Here is a 12522-nt window from a genome sequence, read left to right as displayed (position 1 = left end):
AAATATTTTTACAACACCTAGACTAGTTTTTAATCAAAAAACTGGGCACCATAACCTAGCTAAGTTGCCATATAAAATTAAACATTATAGTAACAAATAAAATACACTTTAAAAAATGAAAAATAAAATCTTTGAAAATTTAAGAATTGATGAAGAATTTAGCAGTAGAGTAGACAGAATTAAATTGATAATTATTGTAATGGAAGATATATCTGAAGAAATTATCCAGGTGTACAAGAAAATGGAAATTTCACCCCTGTGTTCCCCCCTTTGGGGCCCAGATTTGTGCTATAATATGCCTGTGCATCCATTTATGTTGGTCCTGACAGTTGGGTTTTGTCCTTATAACCTGTGTACCTCAGATGCTTATGGAAAGAACATTTATCAGTAGATAACTTAGAACTCTTGTTTAGTTTTGAGGATTTATGCTGCTTACCCAATGGAGCAGTCATAAGAGGATTTTGCAAGTTTAATCTTGGTGAATGTATATTAAATGCTTGATACTGCCCGGTAACCCTTACATTCAAATACACTTATTTAAAACCTATTGGTTGAGAGCCAGTAACGGTCCTCAGCAAGGCATACAAGGTTCTTCTTGAGTGGATGCCTGGCCCTAGAGTCTTATTTTCATATTGCAGACAGTGGCATTCTGTTAAAATGAAAGTTAGAACACCCCAGGAAACCTCCATTTCCCCACCCCTTCATGCGCCTTTCTGTATCTTGATCAGTGTGCTGGTTACATGGGGTTTTTTTCCTTAGTATAAATCCGTTAACTTGGGCCTCACACACACACACACACGCACACACACACACACACACACCTTTTTCACATATTTTTTAAAATGTCAGAGTATATTAGTCCTTGGGCTCAGGTCTTAGAGTAAAAGCCACTTTCTGTCCTCCCGTGGCACACAAAGCTCCACAGGACTGGCGTGAACTCATAGCAGACCTCCTCTCCCTTCACTCTCCCCTTAGGCAGCTACTCAGGCAGATACTGCCAACTGGTATCCCTACTGATACTACTGCTTCACCAGTGGCAGGGGCTCAGTGTTCTTCATGAAATGAAATGTAATTGAAATAGTGGTTATGCTTGTGGGGTTGGAGATGTATGTCTGGAGTTTTGTTTGGATGATGCCATTGGGAATTAGTACTTTATTGGTGCCTTTAAAATTAGGATTGTATTATAATGCTAAGTGAAATAAGGCAGACTGAAAAAGCAGAGAACCATCTGATTTCACTGATATGTGGTATATAAACCAAAAACAACAAAAGAACGAGACAAACAAATGAGAAACAAAAACTCATAGACACAGGCAAGAGTTTAGTGGTTACCAGAGGGTAAGGGGGGTAGGGGGTTGGAGACGAAGGTAAGGGGGATCAAATATATGGTGATGGAAGGAGAACTGACTCTGGGTGGTGAACACACAATGTGATATACAGATGATGTAATACAGAATTGTACACCTGAAATCTATGTAACTACTAACAATTGTCACCCTAATAAACTTTAATTAAAAAACACACAAACATTAGGATTGTGATGGATTTAGAATTCTACAAACATTTGGTTTTCACAGAGATTTTTTTCCCCCTTAGAAGAGGCTGTATATTTTTCCTGATATAAAATCATACATAAAATTCACAAGAAGCTTACAAATTACTAGTGACCCCAGCACCCAGACATAGTCACTGTTTATGTTTTATCAACTTCCTTTCAAACTATTTCCCATGTGCATTGCATATATTGATATACCTTTTTTGTTCTTCAAAGTGTTTTAAGGTGTTTTCTTACCTGCTTATTTTCAGTACTGTTCTAAGGAGATAATATACCTCCTCACATTTTATATACAGAAAGACAGAAAAAGTTCATTCATTCATTGGTTTTAAACATAGAAAAGAAACAGTGCTATTTGCTAATTCAAGTTTTAAAGGATTTTCACTGACTTTTGAAATACCTGATGATGTTTTGATGAAAGTTGGGTAGTTTTTTAAAGCTGTTCTAAAGGGTAAATTTAGCACCAGAAGTCTAAAGTCTGAAAGTACCTGGTACTTCTAAGAGCACATTTTTCACTTACGGTTTTCAGAGAATTTCAGGTACATTAAAATCTTTTCAGCACCATAGTGAGACCAATAATCCATATCATAAAATGGATTGAGTTTTTGTTACTATATTTGATGGGATGCTCTGCTACCGTGTTTTCCCAAAAATAAGACCGAGTCGGACAATCAGCTCTAATGCGTCTTTTGGAGCAAAAATTAATATAACACCGGGTCTTTATTTTACTGTAACATAAGACCGGTTCTTATTTAATATAATATAAGACTGGGTCCTATATTAATTTTTGTTCCGAAAGACTCATTGGAGCTGATTGTCCATCTAGGTCTTATATTCGGGGAAACACAGTATGTTAATCTTATTATATGGGAAAATATCCTTTTATCATGTCAGATTCATGTTTCTGAAGGACAACTATGGTTTCAGTAGCACCACATAAGATAAGACTTTGATTACATACTTGTGGGTAAGTTAATTCATTACACAGAATATAAACCTTCAAATTAAATACCCCTTTGTTCCAAATTTACATAAGACCAGGAAAGTCAGCCTCCTCTTAGTGTGAGGTGAGAGCTTCATTAGTGATTCAGTCTTTAACTCTTGGCATGCTGTGCAGATCGCCATGTAATGTTAGATGGAGCACACACAACTTGTGTAGTTCGTTCCTCAGATTTCCAAGGAGATAAACATTGACATTATGTGAGATATTAAGTCTTTTACAGGTTACTCAAAATATATTTCTTGCATTGAAAATTTTGTAGGATAATGTGCATATATCATCCTTATGCCATTCACATGTTATCAAAAGCTGACATTTGAGATGAATAGCCCTAAGGATTAATTTTTCACTTCTGAAGATTCTCAAAACTTTTATCTTCATAATTTGCTAAATCACTCCTTCCTGGACACTGTAATTCTGGCTTCCTTTATGGAAACTAGTATTCCAACCGCACTGAAGGCTGATATAGGGAATAGTATGGGGAGCCCTTTTCCTTTCCTTGATAAAATTGGTACTTCAGATAGCCTCCATGTTATTGTACAGCACCCTTTCGTAAAAAGAGGGATAGATCCTCTTAATTCCTAGAAGCAGGAGAAAGTCTGTTTCTGACTAACTGGAATGCCTACTACTATGGACCAGTGAGGGCTCACCACCATGTCTCTGGTTTCCTTGTCTCTGTGGCAGCTCGTTGGCTTGGAGTTCAGTTTAGTGACCAATTACTAGAGCTCTCTTCAGTCACAGTTTCTCTCTTTTCCCCTGCATTTCTAAATTCATGGGTTTTTATCTTTTAATCACTGTTTTCCTTTTTTTTTTGAATTTTACTTTTATGATAGATAAACTTGTACCTTGCAGGTGAATAGGCAATGTATACATAAATCAATAAAAATATTATTTTCATCTCTACACTAGGAAATGTAAACTTACATTGGTTATAATAAATTATTTATCTTAATTTTAGATACCTATTAATTCTTCACGTACAGGTTATTAATGGCTAAGTTTTATCTCTTTGCTAGTCACAATGTAAGTACATTATGAAGGCCCCATTACTGACAGCAGTTTCTAGATTTTAATGTCAGAAATGTTGGAGCCAAAATCTCAGTTCTCAGGTTTGTGAATGATAGAAGTGTGAACTGAATGAGTCAATGTTACTGTATGAATTTTAACAGAAATAGCTAAGGGAGACTACCTTGCCAATTCACAAAAAAGACTGATTTTACAGTTGTGATGTAATACTCTGTATAGGTCTATATTTTGGGACTAAGATCATATCTGTGAAAACTGAGGCTTTAAAAAGACTGTAGGAAAAATTGAGAACAACTTTTTGTTGCTCCCCCCCCAGTTTTATTTAGATATAATTAACATACAATATTGTGTAAGTTTAAGGGGTACGTGTTGATTTGATACTTACACTTACATATTGCAGAATGCTGATCACCACCATAGCGTTAGCTAAAACCCTCATCACGTCACCGAATTACTGTGTGTGTGTGTGTGAGTGTGTGTGTGTGTGTGTGTGTGTGTGTGAGAGAGAGAGAGAGAGAGAGAGAGAGAGAGAGAGAGAGAGAGAGAGAGAGAGAGAGGGAGAGAGAAACATTTAAGAGCTACTCTCTTAGCAACTTTCAAGTACTTTTTATTGCCTTTTAACTAATAAAATGTTGACTCTACCCAGTGGGTTAACTTTGGTCTCTGGGATGCAGATTTGTTCTCCTGGAAGTCAAGATTGAACATTTATCTTTGAATCCTGTCTAAGTTTAGATTTAGACTATTCAAATTGTTAAGCTACTGGTTCTTAAAAAATTTTTTTAGTATAGCGTTTTGTATAAAAGTTTGGAATTCATAGAACATCCCAGGATATTCCATTTTTCCTGGTTTTAGGACTCTTAAAATTGATTTTTTAAAAAAAAGGGTAACAAAATATTAGGAAATTTTCTTATTCTTAATCATTACTTTCTTTTCTGTCTCACACAGTATACTCCAGCTAGTTAATATTAGTTTGTACATAATTAGAATGACGTTCAGTACAAAAAGGTTTATTTCTCCCAATTTGGTAGAAATCTTGGGTTTTATGTTCCATTATAGAGAATTTGTCTTCTGACTTTGGGTAAGTCAGGAATTCCCTCTGGACTATTTCCTCATCTGTGACATGAGAGGATGGACCACTGTGTCTCTAGGGCCCTCTCAGCATTAGAATTTTATGAATCTGTAATAAATCAAAGTCACTGAAATGCATCAGAAGCTTTATGTAGGATTGTAGAGAAATTAAAGACCCCAAATTTGGAGAAAATTCTTTATTACTATGAATATATAAAGTGATTCTAAAATATATTGCTGATTCTAGAAATTGTTTCATAAGAAATCACATAAAAAATATGACAGGAATGACATTTTCTTCAGTGTTAAAGTCCTGAATTTAACAAAGAGGAGTTATTTAAATATTATAATTTTAAAAATTAAATCTATAGCTATTGAAGGAAAAACTGAGTTGTTTGTTCTGTATTCCATTCCAATATTATACATTGAATTTGTAGCCAGAATGTTTCCAATGTTTAACAATATTTGATTTCCTTCAGCTTCTGGCTTGGCAGAAATACTCAAGTTCCACAAATAATGGACGAGATATAACAAAACATTTTTTTATTCTTCTGTCGTCTTTCTCTGACTTGAGTTTTATTTCATTGAGGACATTTTCTGGCTCTAGTGTATCAAAATGTAGTTTTGGGGTCTCAAAGTTTCTGAAATATCCAGTTGATAGTACAGAGCTGTAACAACCAGTCCCTATATACAGGAATCATCAAAATACCTGGCCCTTTTTTAAAAAATTAAATTTGTTGGGGTGGCGTTGGTTAGTAAAATTACATAGATTTCAAGTATGGGTTTCTATTGTACATCATCTGTATACATTGTATGTTCACCACCCAGAGTCAGTTCTGCTTTCATCACCATTTTTTTGCCTATTTTAAGAGATTATTTTTTATTGTTTTTTTTTTTTTTAGTAAATTAGCAAATACCAGCTAAACATTCCAGTAATATACTATTAGCTAAAGAGAGGGCTTAATTTAAGTGAGAGTTATCTACTTCTTACTAGGCATTGGTTCTCTATCTTAGCCACCCATCAGTATCATTCTAAGGATCTCTAGAAACCCCCACTGCCCAGGCATAAGGCTAGTGAGAGCAGTGTGGAGCTCAGGTATAAGTAGTGTTGAAAGATGGTCAGGTGATTCCAGTATGCAGACACAGACCCTGTAGGGTTCTTAGTTTGTTTCAAATATCACAATAAGCTAGTTATTAGAGGACCACCCCCTAAGGTCTGAATGTACTTGGCTTTTGGATAGCAAAGTGTGTTGGAGATGGCTTTGCAGGGTGAGTCAGGATAGAGTTGGAAGCCTGCCTCAGTCAGCACCGTTATTTTAACTTGGAGAGATATTTTATTCTAGTCTAAAATTTCACTCCAGCTTTAGCATTAATCTTTACCACTTTATAGCACTATAGCAATTATAGCAATTTTCTAGTTTCTATATCACATCAAGAAGTTGATAGATTCAAAATTTCAATCTAATAGTTTTGATTCAAGTGGCCATGTGATGGAGAGACCTTTAGTTTGATATTCAGCTAATGATTCATAGTTGAGAAGATTTAGATTTTAGGAATTTGAGATTCAATGTGTTGATGTTGATATTTCCATTATCTAAGAAGTGAGAGCTTTCTGAGCAAATTAGTGGCCTAAGCCTTGTTAATGTGTCCTGAGTTATGTTAAGCCTACTTATGAAAAAAACTATTTTGAGAACTTTGTTACATTAATGGGCATCCTCATTACAAACCAGTCTTACACATTCATGAAAGCAGATTTGGAAATTGAGAGGCAACAATGGGGAGAGCCCTGAGATGGGAGTTAGAGAATTTGGACACTCCTCTGGATTTTGCCATTTATTAGCAGTGTATTTATGGGCAACTTACTTAATCTCTGAGTCTTAATTTCCTCATCTATAAAATAGGAATAATGCCTACCATAATTATTTCACAGAGTTCTTACGAGGCTCAGATTAGATCATTAATTTTTTCAATAAATATGTGATTCACCAAGTACCTATTATTTGCCAGGGAGCATTCAAGATGTGAAGGATATAAAAAAGGAAAATATGTCCTTGGAAGGAGTTAGCAAATATATTAGTCACTGTTCACATAAAAAAAAAATCATATTGTAAGCCCTTTGAAGACGGCTTGCTCTTTCATCTTTGTGTTTCCATGTCTCAGTACCTGGCACATAACAAAGAAGGGGCTAAAATACTGTTTATGTGAATGAATTAATCACATAATTAATTTCCTTGAAGATATTTTGTTCCTCTAGTCTGAGTCTCCCTTGAACAAGTTGAAATGAGTAATGTGTGGATGTGGGTTCATTTTCCTGTTGGCTTCAAGTACCACACGAACTTCAACATGGTGTCTAGCCTGAGATCCTGTCAAACCACAGCAATGGTTAATATTTTAGTTGGAGTTTGATTCCAATAGGTTAGTATTCCCTTTTTTTCTGATCAACATGGCAACATGAAGAGTACCTGTTTTGGCTTAACGTCCTTTTCATGTTTGGTATTAATTCAAACTCCAATATTTCTTTTGGAAAGAAAGATAAATTCTTTCCTTGACATCCTTTTTTCCCCATTAAATTAAGTTTAAAAAATAGTTGCTTCATAAATGTGATCTCAAACAGCTGGATTTTAATCTTTCTACCTTATGGGAAGAGAGAGCTTGGTTTCAACAATGCTCCTACCACATGGCCTGGATCATACCCAGCACACAGATTTTTTTAACCCAGCCAGCAGCGAACTTGTGGTTGTACATTTGGGCTGTGTTCACATGTTATTCTAAACTAGGTCAGGATCTGTGGTTGGTGTCTCTATATTCTTTTAAGAGAATGTGAACAAATGGAGAATTATAAGATCCCTTTCATACTGGGTCACAGAAATAAATACTTTTGAGGATTTAAGTTCTGTCTCTTTAGAGCAGGTAAAGGGTTATTCTCTTTGCAGCCCCATGTGCCCTTAGCGTAGCTGGAGGAGGCCTTGGTGTTCTGATGCCCAGTCTTTTATTTGAATAACAGAATTTTAGAGTTGAAAAGACCCTGAACTTGATCCAAGCCTGCCACTCATATTCTAGACAGACAAAATTGAAGAGAAATGAAGAAGCTGTGATAGTCTGTGTCAGTGGGTGTCCTGAGATGCTTTTCCTGAGTTTTTTCCTACTGTCTGCCACTGAGTGGAACATACTATGTGAATCCTGCTGGCTTCTGTGGGTACTCCTAGTAAAAAGCTCACAGAATGCAAGGTGATACACATACACATCTATGTGCCCATGTCTATGTAATTGTGTCACTTCCTTTATCCTTAATTGCTTAAATTGATAGTAATGTGTTAAGTTTGCAAATTTATTTTAAAGTCTTATAAAAGTTAATTCCATTTTCAAATATTGCTTTGTATAGACTTAGAGATACATGTTCGATGTGACCTACAGGGATCTGGGTTGGTCTCCATCCTATTCTTTAAGTCACTCCACATGGTCTCCGGCATAGATGCTTCTGAGCAGAAAGCTCACATTGTTTTCCCATATTTTACATTATAAAGTCAATGCTACTCCTACCTTGTATTAAACCTGGGTTTTCTTAGGCATGAACACTAGAGAGGTTAAATATTTTGCTCAAAGCTTCACAATATATAGTGAAAAGTTGGAAATAAAATGTATGTGTCTCCTTTTAGCAAGCCTGAACTTCCAAATTCTGCTGCAGCCCCAGTCGCTGCTGCATAAGCTCTTCATCCTTGGAGGCATGGAAATCATGGATGTTTTTCAAGCTAAATGAGAGCCTCATAGCTGTGACTTTTGCTGGGCAGGTCATGGAAAGAAAGCACCTGTGTTACTAATTTTGTGGGTTATAGAAGTGGGGTGAGTAATGTATGGCAGGCCCCAGAGTGCCCCTGGGGCACTATCCTGTGCATTTCATAGAAGGAAGGTCCTTACCAAGATAGTCCTTCTCTAAGATCAGTTTCCTGGGATCTCCAGATAGAATTGAGTTCCCAAACAGTCACGGAATGCGAAAAACAACTCAAGAGCATCAAGTTTGCATTGACTACTTCATGCTTTATATTGTACTTTTTCAGAGTGCAAATTCACCTGCACCAGCGGTAAATGCTTGTATCTTGGTTCACTGGTCTGTAACCAACAGAACGACTGTGGGGACAACAGTGATGAAGAAAACTGTCTCCTGGTGACTGAACATCCACCTCCGGGCATCTTCAACTGTAAGTCCCTCCTACGCACCTTGGCATGATTAGGTTTGATTATGTTTTTGAAATGGTTAGGAGGTAGGGTCCTGGTGGAAATGGGAAAGATGTTGTTTTGCGGGGCAAGATTTACATTTTCACAAAGGGAATGTTTTCTTCTTTTAGGATAGAAAAATGGTGTGTCTAAAAGTGGGAAATTTATTCTATTTTCAGAGATGTCCAGTGACACTATGTTTCGGAATAGGATTTTGCTACCCAGAAGCATTTACTGGATTCCAAGAAATAATATATTGATTTAGTATTCTTCCTACCAGTTTTGTAGAATTTTTAAAGAGTAATTTGAAACAATTTTCAAATAATTTTAAATAAGCAAAGAAAGATATGTGGAGAGGCCATAATTAATTATGTAATTAAAATAAGAAAACAGATTTATATTGGACTTTTAAAAAAGGTTCTGATCATGTGTTTTTCTATTTGCTGCTGGATGGAAAAGAACTTAAGTGAGGTGTTTAGATTTGTGAATCCCAAGGCTGAGAAATTCTTGAACTTGAAAAGGTGAAATAAATAGTTTGAAGTTCACTGATTTTTGATTTCATGGTTTTTATGAAGAGGAAGGAGAGAGAAGGCAGCTTTGAAGCACTGCTGAACTTCTCTTAGGGAAAATAGTTTATTGTTTCCTGTGTTTCCTTGGGCTAAGTGAAGTGGTTTGAGGATGACAGAATGATTTTGCAGTAGCACACTCTGGAGGAATGTTTGTAGCACTGACCCTCTTCATGGGGTCTTCTTACTGCGATCATTTCATGAAACATTCAACTTATCTTCCCAGTGTTATTGACATGATTTTGAGGGGTTATATTTGTTTTTATTTACAGCTCTGTACATTTTTGTTATGAAAATTAGACTACATAAATACTGATACTGTAATGGGAAATGTGGAGAGATTATTTAAAAGAAACAATTTTCTCTATTCCTACTGTATTTTTCATATTGGGGGAAAACTCAGAGAATAACAGTGCCTAGTAAAGTCTAAGCTTGCTCTTTATGCTTGCTAAATTCAAGCTTTTTTGTTGTGTCAGTTTGCATTTTCTTAACACTGAGTGTTCTTAGAATCCCATGTCTATGCTTTCAAAATACAATTTAAGGTTATGTGTGTGCTTCTGGGTATTTGGTCCATTTGTTTCCTCTGATGATGTTTTGTGTAATAGCCTTTGCAATTGTCAGTACTGTAATTTGCATAATGTGGCTTGCCTGGGCTCAGGGAAGGGGTCCACAAAGTGTTTGTTCTGTCTGCTCTGAGCTGGATTGCTGGGTCCGGATCCTGGACTTGGTACTTACCCAACAGTTGGGCAGCTCTGTGGCCTCATCTGCACAATGAGTCATGAGAATGGGTATCATGAGGATTAAGTGGGATGGTCCACATAAAGCAATTAGAACAGAGTCTTGCTGATACTAAGCCCTTGATGTAGGTCAGCTAAACTCAAGCCAAGGGATCTTAGAATAAGAAGGGCAATGTAAAGCCAATTTCTTGATTTTTGTTGTTGTTTTTCTCTAGACTTGAGTAACAGCAAGCACATGCATGATAAGCTATAGAGAGACTATTAGGACTGTGTGTGGTACCTTGACTGTGAAAAGCAGATGACCAAACCTTTGGCCCTAGGGCACGTCACAGACTGATTCACTGAATCTTGAAGGTGCTTCTCCTTCACTTCAGGGTCCGTTCCTCCTATTAAACCCCTCCTCTCCCCTGCCCGCCGCTCTCTGCCCCCCTCCCTTCCCCTCCTTTTCTTTTCTCTCCCCTTCCCTCGTTTCTCATCAGTATTGTTTCCTGGTATTTAAAGCCTATTTCCACATGTCTTTTTCATCCATTTTAAAAGTATGAATATTTTAATTTTGCTTAGAAGCCAGGTGAAGCAGTTACGTCTGTAAGTGGTTCAACATTTCCCAGGCAGCTACAAGAGTTTGCCCTAACAGAGGAATTTGAAGATCCTATTGGCAAATTGTTGGTCCCTACAGTTCAGATATAAATATAACTTGTTGTGTCCTATAACTAAAATGAGAGGTTATTTACATTGCGCTCTCTTTTAAGAAGACTGGAGACCTAGGAAACAGAATGACAAAGGACAAGACCATGGCTGTGGCTTCAGGTGGACTTGGGTTCAAATTCTACCTTAAGTAGGTAATTGAAGCCCTTTCAGGCTTGGTTTCTGTCTCTGTAAAATGTGAACAACTGCTGTCATATAAGGTTTCTCAGCGGTGACGTCATAAAAATGGCTGTGTGAGGTGAGTCTCTTGAAATCTCCCTGGAATTTACAACAAATTGAACAACTATAACTCCACAAAAGACTCCCTGCACAGCAGACAAGCAAGACTAAGAGGCACACTACTGAAATCACCTAAAGGTGGGCAAATTGAGCCAGCAGGGGAGGAGGGAAGGGAGAAGTGCGGAGACGGGGCCATGGGGGCACAAGACGCAGACCTAGCTCAGTGCTCCAAGCTCGCTGCATCCCAGAACTACCACGGCTGCGGGAGAGGGAAGAACTCGGACTGCTAGGGCTCCGTTTATGACCCACAGCGCTGAGGGGACAGCATATAACACAGCTGAACCCAACGCTCACGGCAGAGACCTCAGAGAAAAGACTGAGGGAAGAAGGCTGAAAACGGTAGTTTAAGCCCTCAGTACTTGGCAGAGAATGGAACCTTAGGTACTGAGCCTAGCTGCCCCATCCCTACCCTCCCAGAACTTGCCCCAACCCACCTTCTCAGTGCTAGAAGCGGAACAGTTGCAGTGTCAGATCAAAAGAACAGAATATTTGCAGTTCTGAGCCCTGTGGTCCACAGACACAGATTCGCAGCCCAACTAGTTCTGACAAAGGGGAGGGAGCTGTGGAAGGGAGGACTGGCTGTGGTGGTGGTTGCCACCATTGCTCTGGGCCACCTCTCACAACCCAACCCGACTTTGTCCCCACCTATCTGGACGGATCCCTGCAGGAAAAAACAGAGCTACTGAAACACACAGGCTCTGAATCTGGTGCAGGAAGAGCTTTGGAACTTCAAAAGCTCTCCGCATCCCCACACGGACGTGGTGCCTTATGAGCAAGGCAAACTGTGAACAGAGGAGAAGCCCGCCTTCCAGGGAATCCACCCATTGTGTGAGAAGCTGGAATAGTGCAGAGAAAACATAACACTACAGTCTGAGAGAGAATAACAGGCTGCAGTCGGAGATAAAACATTCTACCAATACGTACTGGAAAGTAAAAGAAAGACCTCTTCCTATCAACCTGTTGCAGAAGCCACTCCTGTAGAAGTCTAGGAAGAGAAATAATATACCATTAATTACCATGAATAACCAAGGCAACAAGACAGCTCAGAAAGAAAATGAAAAGTCTCCAGAAAATGAACTTAAAGATATGGAAATATGTGACTTAAATGACAGACAATTCAAGATTGCAGTTATGAAAAAACACAATGAAATGCAAGAAAACACAGACAGGCAGTTTATCGAACTCAAAACACAATCAAACAACAAAATGAACATTTTACCAAACAGACTGAAATTTTTAAAAAGAACCAAATAGAATTTCTGGAGATTAAGAACTCATTAAGAAGAAATTAAGAATGAAATAGCTAGCTACGGTAGCAGAGTTGACCAGATGGAGGAAAGAATCAGTGACATAGAAGATAGAAACCTGGAAATG

The 12522-nt window shown here is 37.7% G+C and overlaps 1 protein-coding gene across 6 annotated transcripts in view; it reads left to right on the top strand.

The window, feature by feature from the left end:
- LDLRAD4 (low density lipoprotein receptor class A domain containing 4) overlaps positions 1–12522 on the top strand; it is a 572354-nt gene that overhangs the window by 290364 nt on the left and 269468 nt on the right. For 5 of the 6 annotated variants that reach the window (XM_033087361.1, XM_033087356.1, XM_033087360.1 and 2 more), the window contains one exon: positions 8705–8845. The exons of the other annotated variant lie outside the window; for it this stretch is intronic. In XM_033087361.1, coding sequence (XP_032943252.1) covers positions 8705–8845 — 141 coding nt within the window. The remainder of the gene's footprint in view (positions 1–8704; positions 8846–12522) is intronic. 6 annotated transcript variants of the gene reach the window in all.

Source organism: Rhinolophus ferrumequinum, chromosome 19 (genome assembly GCF_004115265.2).
Source record: "Rhinolophus ferrumequinum isolate MPI-CBG mRhiFer1 chromosome 19, mRhiFer1_v1.p, whole genome shotgun sequence".
Lineage (NCBI taxonomy): Eukaryota > Metazoa > Chordata > Mammalia > Chiroptera > Rhinolophidae > Rhinolophus > Rhinolophus ferrumequinum.
Note: the sequence above shows the minus strand (reverse complement) of the source record. Positions and strands in the feature narration are given on the sequence as shown.